This window comes from Megalobrama amblycephala, linkage group LG10 (genome assembly GCF_018812025.1).
Source record: "Megalobrama amblycephala isolate DHTTF-2021 linkage group LG10, ASM1881202v1, whole genome shotgun sequence".
In the NCBI taxonomy this organism is placed as follows: domain Eukaryota; kingdom Metazoa; phylum Chordata; class Actinopteri; order Cypriniformes; family Xenocyprididae; genus Megalobrama; species Megalobrama amblycephala.
The window spans coordinates 19,202,331-19,225,442 of record NC_063053.1 but is presented as its reverse complement, the minus strand read 5'-3'; the positions used below and the strand labels follow the sequence as shown (position 1 = coordinate 19,225,442).

General features: G+C 40.2%; 1 protein-coding gene across 11 annotated transcripts in view; it reads right to left on the bottom strand.

Annotated features, from left to right (window-relative positions):
• Positions 1–23,112, bottom strand: part of zmiz1a (zinc finger, MIZ-type containing 1a) — a 167,052-nt gene that overhangs the window by 6,225 nt on the left and 137,715 nt on the right. For 3 of the 11 annotated variants that reach the window (XM_048205204.1, XM_048205203.1, XM_048205205.1), the window contains 17 exons: positions 18,111–18,146; positions 10,467–10,602; positions 9,768–9,882; positions 9,461–9,678; positions 8,927–9,122; positions 8,548–8,838; positions 8,256–8,438; positions 7,531–7,599; positions 7,238–7,406; positions 6,767–6,908; positions 6,114–6,324; positions 5,741–5,846; positions 5,474–5,634; positions 2,917–2,984; positions 2,747–2,815; positions 2,361–2,611; positions 1,942–2,108 (listed from right to left, as the gene is read on the bottom strand). In XM_048205204.1, the coding sequence (XP_048061161.1) occupies positions 1,942–2,108; positions 2,361–2,611; positions 2,747–2,815; positions 2,917–2,984; positions 5,474–5,634; positions 5,741–5,846; positions 6,114–6,324; positions 6,767–6,908; positions 7,238–7,406; positions 7,531–7,599; positions 8,256–8,438; positions 8,548–8,838; positions 8,927–9,122; positions 9,461–9,678; positions 9,768–9,882; positions 10,467–10,602; positions 18,111–18,146 (2,588 nt within the window). The other 8 variants (XM_048205207.1, XM_048205210.1, XM_048205206.1 and 5 more) reach the window with 7 other exon arrangements.

The window sequence follows — 23,112 nt, the reverse complement described above, 5'->3', positions numbered from 1 at the left end:
AGAACATTTTTATCACTCACAGCGCAGGCACTAGATAAGGATGAACCTTTCTAGTATGCGTGTGCTGCCCACCTGTGTTTGCGGTTCACACACACTGAAATCAAATGATGGGGTACACTTTGAAATACTGTGTTCGACTGTGCAAGACCTAAGTATACATTTAGCTAATACTAAGAGGAAATGGTTAATTTAGGTATTTTTCTTTTGAGTTTGAAATCAACACACAAAACAGAGAAGTATATATTTTTGTATGTTTAAAGGTGCCGTAGAACGTTATTTTAAAATATGTAATATAAGTCTAAGGTGTCCCCTGAATGTGTCTGTGAAGTTTCAGCTCAAAATACCCCATAGATTTTTTTTAAATTAATTTTCTTAGCTGCTAATTTTGGGGCATCATTAAATATGAGCCGATTTAGGCTGCGGCCCCTTTAAATGCTCGCGCTCCCCGCCCACGGAGCTCGCGCTTGCCTTAAACAGCATAAACAAAGTTCACACAGCTAATATAACCCTCAAAATGGATCTTTACAAAGTGTTTGTCATGCAGCATGTCTAATCGTGTAAGTATGGTATTTATTTGGATGTTTACATTTGATTCTGAATGAGTTTGATAGTGCTCTGTGGCTAAAGCTAACATTACACACTGTTGGAGAGATTTATAAAGAATGAAGTTGTGTTTATGAATTATACAGACTGCAAGTGTTTAAAAAATGAAAATAACGACAGCTCTTGTCTCCGTGAATACAGTAAGAAACGATGGTAACTTTAACCACATTTAACAGTACATTAGCAACATGCTAACGAAACATTTAGAAAGACAATTTACAAACATCACTAAAAATATTATGTTATCATAGATCATGTCAGTTTTTATCGCTCCATCTGCCATTTTTCGCTGTTGTTCTTGCTTGCTTACCTAGTCTGATGATTCAGCTGTGCACATCCAGACATTAATACTGGCTTGTCTAATGCCTTGAACATGAGCTGGCATATGCAAATATTTGGGGGCGTACATATTACGTAACAGTCGGTGTTATGTTGAGATTCACCTGTTTTTCGGAAGTCTTTTAAACAAATGAGATTTATATAAGAAGGAGGAAACAATGGAGTTTGAGACTCACTATATGTCATTTCCATGTACTGAACTCTTGTTATTCAACTATGCCAAGATAAATTCAATTTTTAATTCTAGGGCACCTTTAAAGCTGAATAAGGTTTGGACTATTTGTGTTATGAATGTGGGACTTGCCTCACGTTAAAAGGATAGTTCACCCCAAAATGAAAATTCTGTCATCATTTACTCACCCTCAAGTTGTTCCAAACCTGTATGAATTTCTTTGTTCTGCTGATCAACTGTTTGGTTATCGACATTCTTCAAAATATATTCTTTTGTGTTCAGCAGAAGAAAGAAATTCATATAGGTATGAACAAAAAACTAGAGGATGAGTAAATGATGACAGAATTTAAATTTTTGGGTGAACTATGCCTTTATTATTAATAGTCATAATGGTAACTGTGTGAACAGTGAACAGAAGAGCAAGCAGACAAAGTCTACAGTAATTTTCAAAATGTATTTTTGAAGGTTATGGAATTGTTACACAAGCAGCGTTTTGATAGCCGTAGCAGTGATGCTTTAAATGGGATGAATAACATGCTGTGTCAGCATGATAAAATTCTAAGAAGTTGCAAATTCATCCCTTAGACATCACAGAACTGCAGCTAAAAATAAGTGGAAATTCAAGTCCACTCACTAAACAACTAGTTGTTGGGTGGATAAATCCTTCTACTCCTTTTAATGAAGACATATAATTTTACTCTAGTATTGTTGGATGCTTGACTAATATGAGACTGTGATGGAGTCTAACTTTTGTCCCCAGGTTTAATACAAAACAATGTAGTAAAACATGTCTTAAACATCAGTGCTTGTTGCTTGAAGTGATTTACCGAGTCGGGCATGCCGTGGGCGAGAGGCTTGTCAGGGGCCATGAGGCTGTTGGGCACGTCTGGTGGATGTGAGAGCTGGGGTCCATGCATGAAGTCATTCATGGGAGCTCCGCCACCAGAGTTACTGTGGGAGAAGTCAAAGTTTCCATGGCCCTGGTAACTATTGCCTGATGCACAAAACAGAGAAACAGCAATGAGGAGCGATGACCTCAGAAGCGCAAAGACAAAGAGCTAGAGAGATTTAGACAGCTTGGAAGGCAAATCAGCCTGTTAAAAGCTTGCAGGCGTAAGTTCTTCTGACTGTTACGATTGAAGGGAAAAAATTAAGCGTACCTAAACAATGAAGCTTGTAAAACACTAAGGACTAGTTTATGAGACGGACAGAGAGGAAAGAGCAGAAAGTCTGATCGGGTGCTGACCTCTACCTTGGCCCCCATATTCGCCATTGTTTCCTCCATGCTGAGGGGGGAGGGGGGTGTAGGGTGAAGGGCCGGGACCCAGCTGGGCGATCATATCCATCACATTAGGCATGATCATTTGACTGGGACTCATGGTTTTAAAACGCTTGGCTAGAGGGCCATCTGGGTCCTCCTTTATGTGAATGTCTGACTTTATGGCCACCGGCCTCCAACTACACGTAGGGTCGATGGTGACCTCTTCAAACTCCGAACTGCAAGAATGGAACAACATTCAAGACCGTGAATAACAGAATGTTTATAATTTAACAATCGAATCTCAAGTGCATTTAATAGGACTCAATGTCACTAAAAAATTGTGGGACCCAATGTGTGAGTAATAAACTTACTTTTGAATCGCATTGAGAATTCCCCACATGTACTGATCCACCTCTAGCCCTTCCAATAATGCTGTTTTACTGGGGACAGACAGAAACATATAAAACACGCAGCCAAGAGGAACAGCGTATCACATTTATTTGGCTGCCCAAAACAATTCTTGTTGTGGTTTGCCACGTACTTGCATACAGGACATCTCCACGTTCCTCGCTCACAGTTCAGCTGCAGATAGGACTCCAAGTCAAAGCACTGCAAAAGAAAATTAACTCAAATGAAAATTCAATCAATATAAAACAACAGATATACATATATAAAGATAGAATTTTATTCAGGGCCTGAATTGTAGTGGCATGGGATCGTGGGTATTTTGCGCAATTTGATTTCACACAATTTCCACTAGGAAATCCCAACACACATTTACATAAATATGTAAGGGAGAATTTTGAAAAAAAAAAAAAAATATATATATATATATATATATATTGTCAGTATTTTTATCATTTTGTAGTAAAAACATCCAAAACAAGAAAAATTTACCTGAGAAGGAAAACAACATAAGATATTAAAAATAATTTTACTTGTGCAATTGTAATACAAGTTATACTTGCAATTATAAACCTCACTAAATTTCATAAAAATGTAAAAATAAAAATCAAAGAACCATGAAGATGTGAATTAACATGTGAATAAACATTAACTTAAAGTGCCCCTATTATGCAAACTTAAAGGTTTCTGGAGGTCTCCTACAACATGCATCCAATGTCAAAAAACATTTTAATTTTCTCATAATATACACTGCACATCACAAATGGTTCATTCGAATATTCAGTCTCTCTAAACCCATCCTTTCCATAAGCCTACTCTGCTCTGATTGGTCAGATGGCCCAGTCTGTTGAGATTGGTCTACCGCTTACAGCGCGTGTCGGAAACAAAATGCCTATAACCATATCTGAATTTCAGCTCTGAATGCTTCCTCAGCACTTGATACACAGTGATACAAACAATGTTGTCATTTTTACATATCAATTCCAGCGTGAGTCCTCATCCTTTTGAAGTGCATGAAAAGTGGAATTGCAGCCTCTTCTCGACATGACAACATGAATCAGGCCTTTCCAGGCCTCAGCTACAAGTACATTGTTTGAGGGCGGGTCAAAGTAGACATCATTTGCCAATGAAGACCATAGGCGGGCATTATGCAAATTTGTTACATTAGCCCTATTCGGACAGGACTAGAAATTTGTGTTTCACAGGCATACTTTGTGATTTTAATCCTGTCCGAATCTGCCATGTCAGTGTTTTTCTCACACAACCTCAGTAAAAATTCCAGGGCAAATTACCTATGTTTTTTCGGCAACTCAACGGTCCTCTGAGAAATCTAATCCTGTCCGAATGCGAATGTTTGTGATTATTATACTAACGCTTCTGCTCGTGTTTTTTGACCTACTTGAGCTACAGTTTGACACCAATCTTTTGCATGCTTTCATTTTAATTTGAATTGTATGCGATAAAATGATAAAAATAAATTGATAAAAATTAATAAATAGAGCCAAATCACGGAAACTGTGAAAACCCATTTTATTAGGTAAGATACTTGTCTAGATGTCTCTGCTTACTTATGTGGGCTTATTATAAACAGCCACTTCTATAAACTCCTCTGAAGTTTATCTAAATAGAGTTTTAATAATAAATTAAAGTTATATCAATAAGTAATTCATTAAAAAATATATATACGCCATACGTGATGCACGCAAGAACAGCAGAAGACCTTCTGTAATGCCCACATCTAGAAAACACACACTCCCATCTCTGTAATAAACAGAGAGATATTAGTCCCATGAAATCACAGATGATAAGAATTGTAACTCAAATATCACTTAGAAAATTCATCCCGTCTGAATAGGACTATTGTTACGTAGGTATATAACAGGAAGACTGGAACGGATTATGGCTCATTTCAACAGTACAGAAATGATTGGAAAAAAAAAAAAGATTTGTTTGATCCTTAAAAACTTTGTTTACCTTTTATATTCATAAACAGCTATATTACACATGACATGAAATGTAATATTCAAAAAAAGCATAAAAGGGCACTAAATTAAATTATTGAACTTAAAAATTATTAAAATACGGCTAAATTCGGTTGTCAGTTCACCTTTTAGTGCTTAATCCAGTTCTGTACACACACAGTTCAGTAATTATGGGAGTGACAACCACATTTTCAAAAATTCTATGCAGTGTGTACAGAACCGAATAGAACTAAATGTTAATGACGTATTTTAACGTGCATCAGAGATTTTTCTCTCTTCTTTATGCACAGTGCAATCACAGGGAAAGCAGTATGGGCCTTGACTCATTTGCGTTGCCAGATCTTGCTAGAAAAACAGCAAACTAAATATCGTGACCCTCACCTGGGGTCAATTTTACAATTTTATTTATGAGCCAAGCCTAAATTAAAAGCCCAAAAATGCTTATAATAAGTGGACATGGCAACACTGAAAGAGAGTACTCACATGGAACTATAATTTTAGGGGACTCACTCCCACATTTAAATGCAGTTGTCATAAACTTTAAAGTGTGTAAATGTTTTGTCAAAGAGGTTTGGCTCACAAAAAAATCTGGGTGTCACTGTCTTATATTATTTGAATTCAGGAAATCTTCAGATTTCTAGATTTTGTTTTATTAAAAAGGATTTAGAACACGATTAAGAACACGAAGACACACACTTCAGCAATGCTTACCTGCACATGTTTACAGTCATGTCCCCTGGCAGGGAGCTGGATCCGTCGGAATGTGATTGGACACTTCAGGGACACTTTGATGGCTGTCTGCTCTACTCCATCCTCTCCATTTAGTGTGGCATTCCCAGAGGACGCTGCTACACTACTGAAGTTTCTTTTAACTGCAGAAAAACAGACAAGAGACATTGCAAAGATTAGGGGTTGATTAAGATGATAACAGAGAGTGACAGACATCAGCGGATTCCAAAGAATGCAGCATCTACTTACTTTTGGTAATGCAGTGTTCGGCAGGAAGGAGCCTCTTCTTCAGGAGCCCCTGCAGGACAGATCTCACCGACGGCCTGTGGACCAGCTGCAGCACGAACAAGTGCGACTGCAACAAGACCCCGAACATGTAACAACTCGATAGCAAGCATCTTCACCACAGAATATCCTTCACGCGATACACTATCTGTACCGTTCAGCTTACAGACAGGGAAGCATAAAACTGATACCAGCAAATGTAGTGGGAAGGCAGAGAACAGAAGCTGCTTCAAATCAGTGTTATCTGATTTCGTATCACATGCTGTATAACATCTCTCTGACATGGCTGTTAAATGACAGACAATACATTATTGAAGGGCAGCAGTGGAATACTCACACAACAGCAGGCTGTGACCGTAATCTGGATGGTGTTTCTCCCTGGCTGACACACATGCTTTAGGTGCAGGGGTTTGTGGGATGTCTTATTGTCGCCTCTCTCAATAGTGAGGGGGGTGGCGTTGACGCTGACTTGGACGGATGCGGGCCAATTGGTGTTCATTTGTCGGTCCTCGTGATGATAGCACTTAAACTGCAGCTCCAGATCAGATCTGTAGGACATAAAGAGAAGGTTCTAGTGTTAATGGAATAGTTTACACAAAATGTTCCAACGCTGCTATTTTCCATTTAATGAACAAGAATGGTGAGCAGAAACTGAACAGAAACTCTAAAACATGACAAAAAAAAAAAAAAAAAAAAAAAAAGAACTTCACCAGTAGACTCAAATGGTATATTAATTCTGAAAAAAAAGGAATTATAGTTTAATATCATAGTTTCAACTAAAATTTTTAAAAATGTAAGTCTGTTTTGTATTGAAAAGAGCAGTGTGAACAGTCTGCTAAACAACTTCTTTTATATTCCATGGCAGAAAGAAAATCATACAGGTTTGGAACAACATGAGGGTGTGTAAATAACGATAGAAAAATGCTTAAAAATTTAAGGTTGCCATTGGGAAGAACCTGCACAGTTTATGGCAGTAACCTTATCACATACCTCCACATGAGCGTCTGGTGGACGGAGGGGCGCAGATGGAAGACGTGGTTACTGACGGCCAGGTTGTGCTCTAATCTGAAGGGCTCCAGCACCACTCCATCCCTCACGGGGAACGTCAGGCGAAGCTCCTCATTGGGGTTGGCTATGGGAACAAATATTAAGATTAGATGGATTCATAGTCATTCCATGTAGACTACAGTATCAATGCTTTCAAGTTTGGCTTTCACTTCACCTAGTATCACCCTTTCCCACCGAAGCACATATATTATGAATGAGCTCTGAGTGGATGTGAAAAATGCATGAATCTCAGACAAATGTGCAATGGGACTTTTTCTCTACTCAGCTGCAGGTGGCGGATCAAAGGGTTCTCAGGGGTTTATTCTGATAGACTGTGACCGAGCTTGTAATACAGACAGAGCAGAGATCAATGCAAAATTACGGTTGTGCGTGTGGTTTCTTTGCGGGACTCACTTGGAGGCGGAGGCAGAGATGTCATGCTTGGCTTCATGTCAGGAGGAAACGGGGGCTTGACATCCTGATTAGGCGACAAGTATGGAGGGATACTACTTCCTGGAGTCATGGGTGGCGTGGGGTTCCCAGGAACCGGTGAGTGTGGATAGTTCACCACCTGCCGAGGAGGCTTTAGCCAAAGAGACATACAGTTACTGAGCACAATCGCTAAATATAGAGCAGATCTGTACATTTTACATAGTACAAATGGAAGATGATTACACATATTTGTGTTTGTAAACACAAAAACCTACCCCATTTCCTTGATTATACCCATAACCACCTCCAGAGAAATTGGTGTTCTGACCATTAAACGGCTCTTGCTGAAATAGGAAAGAGCATAGAGAGTTAAAAGCAAGATAGCTGCTATTAATATTCTATTTCTAGTCTCCTAACAAGCAAAAATAAACAGTCAGGCAAACAACAGTACTACAACTTTGTTTTCCATGACAGCTTCAATGGCAATTTTCACAGCGAAAACCTGACAAAAATATACTAAAAGATATTAATATTAAATCCTAAATACATTTTTTTTATTAAAGAATTGAATGAAAATTCACCCTATTTTGTAAATGCAGGTTATAGATATTATTGTGAACATTTTTAACAATTTTGTTTTACCTCATAATTTTTAATCAACTCAATCTTCTGATAAAAACGACAGACTATTCTCTGGTAACGTATACCAGACTTCTCCAATCGTTTACTCCAGTTAAACTGTGCAATGCCCACATATCAAAATCTAATCAACAACTGAATGCATAGAACCCATTTCCTGCACTACAATCTTTTTTTTTCATTAATCCGTTACACTTGGATGTACATCACAATACTGAAGAAAAGATCTGTCGCTACTTTCTTTTATTGCAAATTTAAACTAAATGTGGCCTTTCAAAAAAAAAAAAGCAGCTGAATTAAACAATTACCTCAAGAAAATTGTGTCTACTAACACTGTAAAATCCAACCAATATGAATTTACCTTATAGTATTGGCCCATGGCTACCCCTGTTGGAGGGTACTGGCCAGAGCTCTGTTGTCCTGGCATCCTCTGCCCAGGGTAATTGGGTGATGGAAGAGCTCTGGAAGCATTTGGGTTAGGGTACTGCCCTTGCTGGTTGGGAAACTGGCCATTGGGTCCAAACTGCTGGCCTCCATAATTAGGCTGTGAAAAAACAACAACAACAACAACAACAAAAACTTAGTTCACCAACACAAATAGCGAATACAGAATGTCTGCTGAAAGTCGATTGATGAGCCAATGATGGATTTACCTCTCCTGGATAAGGCCTCTTAGTGCCCTGCATGGGCATAGACTGAGGTCTGGGTCCAGGGTAACCCTGTTGGGGCATCCTTTGCCCATGGCCACCAAATGGTCCCATCCCTGGGCCTCTGGGCTGGTTCATACCCATCGGAGGGCCACTCATGTTGGAGCTATTCATGCCACCACCCATACCAGCTGGGTTCATGCCTCCTGCCATGGACGGGGGGCCGCGGGGCCCTGGCTGGTTCATGAACTGGCTGTTGTAGCCTTGCGTCGGCCCCATCTGGAAAGAGGAGCAGACCTGTGGAGAAGGCCAGCGGCATTTCGGATGAACAAGTGGACTTATTTAGAAATCCAGGATAAGAAGCCAAAACCAGAGAGGGACCGACCTGGTTGTACTGGTTCATGTCTTTGTTGGTCTCTTGCAGGGCAGCTACGGTTGCTGTGGCAGTGGCTGTTGCCGTGGCGGCCGCAGCAGCGACAGCAGCGGCGGCGGCGGCGGCAGCAGGTTGGGTGAAATCCGAAGGTGGTCGTGTATGAGGGGGCATTCCTATGCCACCTGGCGCATTCGGCCCGCCCGGGTAACTGAGTAGAAGGAGTAAACATCACATAAACGTCTATATCACAACTGACAGAGACAGAAATGTCTATTTAATGGAATAAAACTTGTTGGAACACCACATAAATCTTTCCTGGATTTGCACTTGGCACAACAAGAAGGTGATATCATCCCTTTTCGAGAAAAACATCCTTGAACTGAGTGTCGGCTTGGCTTTAAAACCTTGTGTCAAGTATCACTAATGGGAGAGACTTCTATAGCTTATTGAATCTCCCAGAGTGATGCAAAGCAACTCTGTCAAACAACTTCCCATCATCCTGTCTGGAACGGCCTCTCTAATGCTTGAAACGTCTTGAAACATTACCTTGCACCAAAGCCGCCTCCTCCCGGGTGCCCTGGACGCCCATACATGCTTTGCTGCATGTAGGCCTGGTTAGATCCCCCTTTGGATGAAAACTGTTGTTGTTGGCCAGGGAACTGAGGTGAGTTGATCCCTGGGTTGTTGGCTGACATACCCGACCCTAGTGCATTGCCTCCAGGGTTCATGGGATTGTTGGTATTGGCCATGGGGTTACCCAATACCTAGATCAAAAGCAACATTTGTTAATAGATCAATGTTATCACTATCAATGTTACTGTTTTCATACAGTGACACTATATGTGTGACTCACCTGACTTTGTGACGTATTGGTAACTCCCCACACTGTTGTAACCACTGACAGCGAGCCCGGGGCCTGGTTAGTGTTTTGTTGCCAGGGAACGCTGTCATATGGAAAGGACCCATCACTACAAAACAGTGTTCAAATACTAATGTGAGATCAGTGGCATCAAACGCACATTGAGAAAGAGTTGACTCCAACACATCCCCTTCCTGACTTCAGAACATTTGTTTTTCCATGAAAATGAAGCAGTAATGTTTGCAAAAGAGGCCAATCACCAGCCCTAGAGCACAAAATGTTCTGTAAAACATCACTAAGCTAGGGAATTTCCCTCTCCAGTACAGTAACATTTTCTCTGGCAATCTATCAAACACTAGTTGATGTACCTAGACAGTAATGTTACGTTTTCATGTTTTTATCTGCTGTTGTTTGGAACATTGTGAGAACAAAGCTTTGTGGAGATGTCATCGTGTTTACATGGCTGTTATTTAAAGCTTGGTCAATGACTTCTAGGAAAAGCCTAGTCTTCAAGATCATATGCCACATAAAAACAAACAATTCTTTGCTGGATGAGTGCACTAGGACTCCATTTCGAGAGGAAATTCTGAGAAAGCAGAAGGGGTGAGACTACTGTGAGTTTTCAACAGTGCTTAGAACAGCATCAGTAAGCGTCGGGTTAGCAGTAGAGCAGAGTTTTGTCTGGGTACTGACCCATGTGAGAGCGAGGGCTTCATAGAGTTCATGGGCGGCTGCAAGGGTACTTTGCCCTGTGGATCACTCTGACGATTCTTCTGATGTCGCAACAAGAGTAGCCGCCCCAGCTCCTCGCACCAGGACGACAGGAGTGCTGGAGAAAAGAGACAAACAAAGAGAAAGAGAGATCAGGAAGGATCTTTGGAAGAGAGACAAATCACCTTTTAGCTGAACAGCAATCTTCTTTATTCTATCTTCAGATTGCTATTTAGCAGGAGCAAAACTCTTCGCCATGATTCTAGACTGGATGTCATGTAGTTTGAAGAGTTCTGACTGTTTTTTCAGTGTGTTGCATTGTGGTTGCAAGGGTTTTCTTGGTGATCCAAGTCCAACAATCTCATCTGGTTCCTCCTTTAATCCAAGTCTATGGAATTTTTCATGAGTTTTAGTGTAAATCATAAGGCTGATCACTTAGAAAAGTATTGTCACATGCAAATCTCTCCTTAAGTCGCACAATTTGAGGTATCGTTTATGTTCAAATTTCCATATTTTTAAGGTAAGGGGATTGTTCAAATGCCAACCCCCCAGTACAAGCAATGGTTATAGTGGTGCCAAAAGTGTTGCAATATCTTAATCAGTTCATGTCTTTGCCACTAGAGGTCACTATAATCACAGTACAGGTACAAGCATGCTTGGGATCCTCTATAATAGCTTGTCAGTGTGCTTCTCATAGGATCATATGCTTTTCATCTGCAGTGCACTTTAAGCAGTGATCCTACTACAGAAGACCTGTCGTCCCCTCTCGTGAAGGGAGGATGATGAAGGACGGAGAGAAAGAGCAAGAAATGGGAGATGAGAATCAGTGCTGAGGTTGGTGAATCATGCCTGTGATGTGTCCTGGCAGCACTTTACTCCTGAGAGGGGTGACAAAACAAGCCTCTCACCATGGTGATGGAGTCGGTTCAGGATGGCAGCAGCTGGCACCTAGCCAGATTCTGGTCTAATCCATTTTACATGCTGCATACGGCTGAAACAGTAGCGCTGCCTTTAAGTGCTCTTCATACAAACAGTCCTCATACTTTCCAACTGACACTATTTAGATAGATACTCGCTACTAGCTGAGTCATTCCATGACAAGAGTACCATTTGTGTCCACAACATCTGATCAAGTGCACTAAAAACACAAACAACTGCTATGAAGTGTTTTATAAATGTAAGCATATTTGTTAAAAATAAATTGAAAATGTATTGTACTAAAACATTTTTTGTAAATATAATAAGGAGGATATGCAGGGAGAACAGTTTGAAATGTTTCACCTCATCACACTGCCAATGTCACAAGTTCAGAATATCTCAAAATAATATTTGAACTTGAGGTGGTACAATGCAATTTATTAGAACTAAAAGACATTCTATGTCTGAAAGAATATTTAAAATCATACAATGTACTTTAAAATTCACCATTCTAACATGAAAAAGGTGCCTGTTTCATAGAATGACTCAGAGCTGCACATAGAGAACAAGTAGGGGGAAAAAATATTCTCTAAAAAACTGAATCACACGCTGACAGAACAAGAACAAAAGCCAGGAACTGTTTCAGTGGTGCTGCACCTCTAGTCTTCCATTGCCATCAAACAGATTCTGCAAGGGACCTTATAAAATATTCTCTTTCCCCTAAGACGAGTTCATACCTGGAACAATACCCCTCTTTCTTCTCTAAATCTACTTCACAGACAGTAGATGAGTTAAAAAAAAAAAAAAAAAAAAAACCTGCTACGGCTATTTGAACAGAGAGGGTGGTGTCAAGAGTCCAGAATATCTCTCTCTCTCTGAGTCTGGTGCAGAGAGACAGACGTCTGTCTTGGCTCTTTCCTCTCTAAATCGATCAGCCAGTAATGACTATGAAGACTGCTCAGCTGTCTCCAGCGCCTTTATTGCTGGGGGAATGTAAACGAGCACACAAGCTCCTGAAGAACACTACACACACACACACACACACACACACACACACACGTGCCTCAGTCTTATTTACCACAGATTGCACTTTAGGGATAGTTCACCTAAAAATAATTTACTCACCCTCTTTATGTCAATCCAAACCTGTATGAGTTTATTTATTCTGTGAAACAAAAAAGGAGATGTTTAGTAGAATGTACATGTTCAAAACAAAGGTGGAGGGGAACAGCCAGTGTAATTTCGGTCAGTTCCTCACACAAAGTTATGTTTTTATGTTTTGCTTTATGTTGCTTTTTTTTTTATTTTAATTTTTTAGTTGAGATATGTTTGCAAATAGGCAGTGTGAATATTCAACCTAACATCTCCCTTTGTGGTCTAAGGAAGACAAAGTCAAACAGGTTTGGAACAACATCAGGATCGAAATAATTGAGTAAATGACAATTTTTATTGGTATTGGAGTGACATTAGTCATTTAATGCCTCTATTAATAACCATTTCAGAATAAAATTCATGGACCCTTAATGCATTACTGTATCCTAACTGGAATTCTTCCAGGAAAAGGCTTTAAGTTATTCAATATCCCAGCGGCACCTGACGCACTTTCCCTTCCAAGTTCAAACACACAATTACAGTGAGAAAATCGCGTTTGTGTAAATATATCAAAGGGGTCTGTTTCAAAGAGAACGCTTCTCACCTCTCTGCGACAGGCGTGAAAGCCGTCCCAGCAGGATTGGAGCGGGAGGCTGGAATCACCCACCTACTTCAATGAGAATTATTCTACCCTGCCATTACAGAGAGCTTATCGGCCAGCTAAATCACTACCTCTGCATGCTGGCAACTGCTATTTTCTCACAAAAGACCAACTTAGAGCTCATATGACAGGTTACAGCCAGACGCCGCCTGCCAATTTTCAACTGATGTTCCCCGCCTAGCATGCCTCCCACACGTAACAAAGACTAGAGCTCTCCTGCCTGCAATTCAACCATTCAACCAGTAAACTCAAGGAAAAACAACCTAATCAACACGGTACCTTCCGGCAGCGCACAATATCTCTCTCACCTAGCTGAATACAGCTACACGATTTCTCCCGTAAACATCTTCGCCTCCACCACTACCCACGGGGCTGTGTTGTCATATTAATGCACAGCATTTACTGTATCGTGATCTCTCTCATCAGTAGGCATGCACTGATTTTGGTCCAATATTGAGCTCATATACTCAAAATGCTTCAGTAAGAAAAAAACTATATTGAGCATATACACGATATACTCTGTATAACAAAACACTAGAAGCAGAACAAAATGTATATGTAACAATTATTAATTTGCATCCGTGTGAAGCTCCTGTTGTGCAAGTAGACAACTGCGCAGGTGCAGGATATGAAAACCCCCCCCAAAAAAAGAGGTGCTTTAAAAGAATTTTTATCACACGTTTTATTATTTATATTTATTTTTTATTATATAATGAATATTCATATTTGTATATATATTGTATATATTTTGTTTAACACAGTCATGCTGTCCTCAAATCATACGTCCCACCGCACATTACAACATTAGCAAAGACCAGCACCGAGTACCAAAAAGTTTCTCTAACAAATGATATCATGCATCCCTACTCACCAGTAAATCAGCATTAATCACATTTCTCTTTCATTCCCTGTATTAAAACGCCTCTCTCAGTCTCCGTTTTCCTTTCATCTGTCTCCCTTCCCTCATTTAGTCCTATTCGCATTGCCAGACACCTGCTCCAGAAAGGGTTGTGTTGAGTGTTAAATTGGCAGTAGGCTACAGTAGCTCTATGCTGGGTCTGTGGCAATGACCATTTCGGTGGCATGGCTGTGTGTTGGGACTATGTCAGCGGGCATTATGGTGGCAGGGCTGGCTCACAGCGGTGTGCACCAGGCAGTGATCCCAGCAGGAAGAGAAGAGTACCAGCATAGAGCACAGTTCTCAGAAAGCCATGCCAGATGCTAAAACTGAGGTTTGCTTACACCAGCCAGACTCTAATACAGTCTGAGACTTAGCATACTTTGTGTGCCATTTATCACCACACGGCAGCTGCAACAACTGTTGTTAAACAGTGTAAAAAGTAATTTCAGAGTGAGAACAAATACATTAACAGTGTTTACAAATGAATGGGTTACACAGTCACATTATGTCATCATAAAACACTTAAAATGTTAATATTGTAAAAAAAAAAAAAAATAATAATAATAATCTCTCTTTAAAAGACAGCACTCCAAGTGAGCAGACAGCCACATTTGCTAGAAATGTAAGATCTGTGACTCATACTAGCCATGTTATGCCATTCCTAAAGGTGCCAGACTGCAGCAGAAACCATCTTACTGAGGGGACAACAGCCTGTGGCTCTACAGACTTCTGGCAAAACAGAGCAGAGAGACAGACACTACATAAACCAACCCAAACCAACCCCCCTCCCTGTCTGCTCATTGTCTAGAGAAGAGGCTCTTCAAGCAGGTTTAGTGAGCTTTGAATAACTGACCAGGGTAAATCCCCAAATGATCCGGTGTGTAGGGAAGCCAGGTCACCCCCGGTTACCCAAATCGCCTCTGAGGCCGCCCCAAGAATGTTTGCCCATCATTCCTTCTAAGGTTGGCTGCTTCATCTCTGCCAGAATCCCATCTCGACCAAACTCTCATTTCTCGCCCAGTTTTACTGGCTTAAATTATGAGCTATTTGATTAAGATGTTGCTAATAAAAAGTGGATGTCACTCAGTAAATGGAGGTTAAGACAAAGGAGTTGGGTCAAAATGGACAAAATCAAGCAGAAACTTTAACATTTAATCAAAGGGTCTGTTCCAAAAACCCAGTGAGCTGCCATGCTGTCTTACTACCTACATAGACAGCATCCTAATTGAAATGGAACCACATAAGTGACTGATTTGGGCACTCTACATAGGCAACACATACAAATAGCACTCTGCACAATGACTCAACTTGCAACTGATTCCATTGAGTTTTACATTAGCATGTTGCTAAGATAAATATGCAAAAGCATGCATTGTACACACAATAATGTCTAATAAAGTATTTGTTGTTGTTGTTTACATACAATTTTATCGATTAAATTTTGAATGGAAATTTCGTCCACCTTGTTGGATTATCTTTTTTTCCATTGTGCTTGTGGCAATGCATTTATTTAAGGATTACCATACTTGCCTTAAATATGGCAAAATGAGGTATCTTAGAAGGCAGAAAAAGATGCTTTCAATGATGCTTCAAAATGCTAGGTAGGCAGCTCAATAGGACTTGGAGCTGAGCTAATGTTTGGTGAAGTTAAATATCTGATTTCTTGCCAAAGGCCAAACCTCATTAAAATAATTACACAATCTATGTCCTGCCCACTCCTTATTCACAGAATGCATTAGATATTTGACTGGTGCAGCTTTGGAAAGTGGGAAGATTTCAAACCCAAAAAGGATGTCTAGAAAGTAAATGTGGATGGAATTCACAAGCCATATTTTCAAACGTCCTCAGAGACGTTTTCTCTCACCCTCTTCCTCAATCTGTGAGTCTGTGAGAGTATCAGACCGATGCCACAGTGAATTGGCAGACGTGCCGACTGACCTTCCTGGACCACTCAGTAAAAAATAAGCAACCCTGCTGTCCACATGGCCATACTGTGTCTGCCCTTCATCCTCACCTCACTGAGACCATCATCTAACCTCATCTGACCTATAAAAGCAATAAAACAGAAATCCAACAGCAAATACTGCCCATGGGTAATGGAGAAAGTTAAGATATATTTTTACTGATACCTAATGACAAAAGATCAATTATGCAATAATTTAGTCTTTTATGCAATAAAACAAAAAAGAAAACATGATTATGAATTGTAGCTTAAGTCACAGGTAATCAGTTTGTTTGAAAATACTGGTCCCTACAGATTCCTCCGCAATTCATCCATCCTAAATACTTCAATCTGTTATTGCAGGTCTTTCCCAGTGAATATAAGCAGCTTAAAGGAGAACTTCCCAACTTCCCAACAGTCTTCATAGAGAGATTTGTGTAATACCACCACACACAAGCCAGAAAAATGCACACTTTTGACGGGTACACAAGAAGAGACAAGAAAGATGCAAGGTGTATAACAAGGAAGCTGCATCCCAGAGCCAAAATTCTTCAAGCTAAATAATTATTCTATAATTAGCCATATCTACACTTTACTGCCTAATAGGTATGCACAGAATTCCGCCAAAAAGAACAACCATCATTTACAAAGTTCTTTACATTCCTTGCTAAATGTTCAGCAATATAACATTTTGGATTATTTGCTTATGCTTCCAGCTATCAAAAACAGCAAAGTACTGTCAGCTATGCTAAATACATTTGACCATGTTTACAAAAAAATCAATTATAAAAAATAAAAAATAAAAAATGACTCCCTGTGCTGAAAGAAGTGAAAAATGGCAGCAGATGCTGTCTGGGACTGCTAAGAGGGATGGTTTAACTGTAAAAATGCACTGCTGATGTGACTCTTGGTGAGGTCTATAAAACAGTCTTCCCTTAGTGCTCAATGGCCGGCAGTACAGCAGACATGTGCTCAAGCAGTGCACTACTATTAACTAATGACACAGGGCAGGTCCTCATGTACGAGAGGCTCACATATTAATTAAGGCCAGAGTTGAACCTGAGTGCAGTCTACACACACACACACACACACACACACACACACACACACACACACACACACACACACGTAGGAGTTATTAACCTTTAACTGAGGCTAACAGGCCACAAAGTGACCACCGTTTACACCGAGTGACGTAACCACTCAGGACACTCTCCAGCACAACACACACGACGACGCAAACACACACACACACACACACAGAAAATCAGTCAGATACTTGCAGATTAAAACACTTCACACAGATTTACACAAACACAACAGAACAGATGAAACTGATATTTCTCATTTGAATACATACATAAACGATCACATGTCGGTGTCTGTTTCTGTCAGTGACAGATGTAATGCGCTTCCTACAGTGCAGAAACATCCGCACAACGTGCGCTCGCTGACTTTCTGCTGTCTGTTTGAGAGAATCGAAACAGCTTGATGCCCTTTTGAATTGGAAAGGATTTTGAAGCACACGGCACAGTGCATTGTCGCTACAGATTCGGCTAAAATGGAAATGAATGACTGCGATGAAACAGGGAAGAGCTGACAGAAAGACCGGCACACAACACAGGGCAGCCCTAGAAGTGAGTGACATACGGATGAAGGCTATGTTTTGAGCATAAAATACCACAAAATGGGACGTCAATCCTATTCAATGAGCTGCACAGTCCGGACAAATAAAAAAAAAGATGGAACCCTGGGCTGTAATCCTACAGTACCTGCGCAATAGATGACGGGAGAAAATCCCGGGATAATCTGAGATGACAGTGCAGCCCATGCGTCTGTGAAACAGGTATGGATGCTCAGTCAGAAGCCAAATGACCCCCCAACACACACCCCGCAACAAAGGAAGCACATCAAAAGCGTCTGCGTCACTGTGATTCATCTCCTGTGACTGCGTACATATGAATAAAAAAAAAAAAAAAAAAAAAAAAAAAAAAAAAAACAGAATGAATGCCCAGGATGATGATGAAGAGAGAGAGAGAGAAAGAAAGAGAGAAAGAGCTCTCCACTAGATGTGTTTCACAAGCCAAACAATGCTATAACACAGAAGAGTACCTGTGTCACTCTGACATCTCCTGCAGGTGGTGGTTTCTGTAGGGTTCAAATTCAACATTTTACTCAAAGGGGCAAAGCAATATTAAGACAAGATAGTATTAGTAAGCAGAGTTGACGTCATCAATGAGTGAGCTGATGTCCTGGTTGAATTGATGGGACTTGACGGGACCCTTTTTCTGTTCTGGTCTGCTGTGCGATATACTGACTTCTCGTCTTAGAAGAAATTATCTAAAAATCAACGGATTCGCTGAAATATTCCAGGTGCTTGCACATTTGTCAGAAATCTCATGCTCAGAAGAGTTTTATACAGATTTTGGTCCATCACAATGATATAATTATTAATAAACACTGATACATTTAAAAGTATTTATAAACAGTGTTTGATTCTTTTGAATTTGATTCTTAAATCCTAACATGACATTCCAACATCTACAAATCTAAATATGTCAAAAATACACCACAGAATATCTCATGACACATCATTTTAATTACAGTTATGCAAAAATCCTCATGATGCTTCATATGACTAACACACTTGTCACTGTATGAGGAAACATCTAAATATCAAATTAGTCATATTAACAACATACTCAACTCTACTCAACTGTCACTATTTTTTCCTACAGGCTCCGACTACTTTATAGCACTAATGGAAATTCTCTTTAAAACAGATCCTTAAGACAAGACAATTCAGCCACAGATGGTTAATCTTATCTCTTCATTCATATCCTTATTCACATCTTTTGTGTGTGTGTATATTTTTACAGAAAACTTATCAATAGAACAATCTAAAATAATAGTTTTCTATTTAAATAATTATATCTATATAATATAATTTATTCCTGTGATGGCAAAGCTGAATTTTCAGCATCATTACTCCAGTCTTCAGTGTCACATGATCCTTCCGAAATCATTCTAATATGCTAATTTTGTGCTTGAGAAACTTATCATTAACAATGTTGAAAACAGTTTTTTGTGGAAACATCATACTTTCCCAGGTTCCTTATATATTCCTTGTGTTTTATAAATAGTTATACTTATGAGTATTATTATTAATATATGTACTGTAGTTCATTTATGACTGTTTATGGTTGCCAAGCAACGTATAGCAACTTAGTACATCAATATAGAAAGTGTTATCTGTATTTTTACATCTTTAAACGCAGCTCATCCAATCAGAATTTAAAATCTAACCTATTCTATCATAAACCTTTACAGTAATCAGACAGTTTATGGTTTGTTTTGTTTGTTAACACAGCCTACTTCTTGTGACGTTTACCTTGTATCCACTTTGTAACCATGGGCAACAGTAAATGTTTGCGCTGGGGAAATGGCACTTTACCGGGGTCTGTGGAAAATTCATGAAATGCATTTGCTAGTTGGCTTTTGCACTCAGTTGAACAAAAGCTAGAGCTTTAAAGCTGTAAAATATAACCTCTGATGTATGTTATCATCTTAAGGGGCCATTCACAGAGAACACAAGGTCTAAAGATTTTTTAAAAGTTATTTTTATCTTATTTTATCTTGAGTGGTACAATTTTAGAAAGCTGTATCATGCACAAGACGCTGCTAAAGACTCAAGACGCGAACACAACAGTCAAACACATCCGTCTAGCATGTGATTACATTGAAAAACAATGGAAAAGTAGTGCAGTGGAATGGAAAAATGCATTCGGTGTGAACCGGCCCCAAGACCTACATCTTTTAGCCACTTATTAAAAAATGCAGCAATAAAGGACATGTTTAAAGTGATCATGTGATGCTATTTTAAAAGTTCATTATTTTGTTTATTTGGTGTAATAGAATTGGTTGAGATACTTTAATGCTAAAAAAAAAAAAAAAAAATTCACACACTTCATTACTGGAGTACCTCTATTCCCAGTCTGTCTGTAAGCACTGATTTCTACAAAGTCCCTCCTTCCGAAAAGCTCAGAGTGCTCTGATTGGACAGCAGACACAGTGCATTGTGATTGGCCTAACACTACAAGCATGTGTTGAAAATGTAACAGCATTACCATTATCGCAAGCTTCAGCTTCTACGGCATTAAGAAATTGTAAACACAGTTACAATCCACATGTTGTCGGTTTTACCATATCAGTTCGAGCCCGAGTCGGATTGTGAAAATGCAGATGATCAAGCCAATCGATCGGGCCAAACTTTGAGCACGACTTGAGCAGAACGTTTCACAGTGGTAAGCAGTTTTTTTTTCTTCCGGTGTTGTGCTCTCCCAGGATCAGGAAGCTGTCCCCCATAAAATACACTGTACACAAGCAAAATTTGGGTTGTACAGCTTTATAAATAAATCTTAACCTCTGATTCCTAACAAACAAGTTTTGCTTTCGGAGCATCTCCACAACATGACGACAACACAACAATACAAATAAGCCTCGTCTTCTTTCTTTGTATATGCCTTTGGACAGGCATTATGCCAATTTTTCACATTGTGACACAGATGTTTGAGGAAATATTATCTGGACTTCAATCGAGGACTTTTAGGCAGATCTGGAGCAATGTTCTCTGTTAGATAGCTCATAGTCTCCCGCAAAGGGATTTATTCTTTGTAACTTTGCAGATCCTATACATACACAAACAGATACATTACACACTAAAGGTAAAAGGAAAACCAAAAAGCATCATAGGACCTGTTTAAGTCGACAATTTATTCAAATAATTCTAAATGTATTGGGATGCATTCTAAAAATCCCAATACTATACCTCTCAAAATTACACTTTCTAAAAAAGGTGTCTTATTGTCTTCTCAACCTCAAGAGAAACTAGCGTAATTTTAAATAGCTTAAGAAGTTTAAACTTGTTTAAAACATTTGCATGCCAAAGCATTAGCACAACATCTGCATGTTTAAATAAAGTAATTCCACCAAACACAATCGACACATGGGCAAAAAGCACCGAGCTATTAAAAGCTCCTCACCACTGAGGAGGAAGTTTCACACATGAACAGCAGGATCCTCATTACAGCAAACTGCTGTTTATTTCCCCATCAGCATGCACTCAGAGGCCGAGAGCTTTAACAAAACTTCACAGGAACCTGTAGACTTTGCTCCAGCAGTATATTATCCTTACGACGCTTTAACTGCCGCCCTGTAGCAGTTACAAGAAACAACTACTTACTATAAATATCTAGGGATTGTGCCTAGACGCAGACAGTGCTGTAGAAACACAAGAGATGAAGCCAGCTTTCTAAATATACAAACAGCAGGGGCACAGCAAGCACACATCCCCCCACTTTCAGAAATTCCCACGTTCATTCCCCTTTCAAATCGCCCCTACGGCCCATAGAACAGAACCTCCAATGCGATGCAAAAAACTTTCCTCCCATCCGATGATTTACAACCCCGTAAAGAACGAACATGCACTCGCCACCGACAGTAGCCGGTGAAGAACGAGAGCTGCTCCATGTAACGGGCTGGAGCCAAGCTGTCGCCAGATTCACATCAAACAGCTAAAGGACTGACAAAAACACTGTGCCTCAAGTAGGTCAGCTCTCCTCCTGGAGATAATCAAGCCCACTCTGACCCTCTATGTGTGAGCGTTTGTGTAGGAGAGAGGGAACTAGGTCAAACGCGCTCAGTTGTTACGATCGTGCGCAGGTCTCTTTACGAGTTAGTTCCTGCGCATACATACACCTGCCTGCAACTCGTCTGCATGCACTCCGGCTGTCACGTGACTTACCAACGGTCGAGATCGGGCTCTCATCGCAGTCTTCTCATTGCACAGAAAAAATGGGATTTCACCAGCAGGCAAAGACGAACCCGTGAGAAATCTACGAGCTTTCTGTCTATCTCGGTCTGATTGTCTGGGGCTCTCTCTCTGTTTTCCCCTCTCTTCGCCTGTCCAGCGACTGCACAATGCACATCAATTATTCAGCGGCGGTCTCTGGGTTTCCAGTGCAAAGCCAATCACAGATGGAGTTCTGTGCTAATGGGCTCCTGCTATACCTGGCTCCTCTGCTCCAAGACGTAGCCCACAGGGAATCAGGTTAAGCTCTTCGAAAACTTCAGACACACACACACACACACAATGACAGCCTGTAAACTGTCTGCAGTGCAAAACCACAAAATGAACAGGAAGCACTGTTGTTTCAAAAGGGTTAAAAAAAAAAAAAAAAAAAAAAGAAGCAAGAGAGAGAGAAAAAGAGAGAGGGACGTGGGGGCAGGAAAAAAAAGAAGGGAGACAGAGGAAGAAAAAGCAGCAAATGTCCTCTCACCTCAGATTTATGGTGTTTTAAGTGACGTCCACATGCCTAAAACCCTCGCTCATTTGGAACTGATGGAAGCCACACATTCACACATACACAAACACACAAGCATGCACGCGCACACACACACACACACACACCCATGCAATGCGACGGCCACTTTGCCAGAGGGCGGAAGGGGGGGAAAGCAAGAGCGGCTCACATTTCAAACTTGCAAAGAGGGGGGCGGGGCCTATCACAGCAGATGGGTTGTATCTTGGCCAGTGACCAAATCATCCAGAGAAAGACTGAGAACAAACAACACGCTCGGATCAATTCAGTTAAAGCTGTGTTCGCAGACCCGCGATTACTGCTATCAAAGCGGGTGAATCCCGTCCATTGGAGAGCTAATCACATGACACCGATGTATAAATCCATCAGACCGTGCACGCTAATTAAGCCCGGGGCTGGTGGGCGGCCCTCTTGAGTGTCATGTGAGGGTGAAATTAATGGAAACTGTGTTAGCTTTTAACGCTAAGTGCCTAACTTGACACTTGCTAACACTGTTAATTACACACATCTAAAAGTGTTGAATATCAGAAAGAGATCCAGCACTTCCCCGGGCTGTCAATAGTGTGCGTCCATTAATGAATTAATACGTAGCTGTTCTTCAGTCCTTGAATTAGCGTCGCTTAATCTGCTAATAAAAATGCTGTATCAACGGCAGGATTTTTCTTGACGCTGCAAAAAAAGCACTGTAATAAATTCCACTGACATCAAATTAGCAATAATTCATTAAGTTGCCT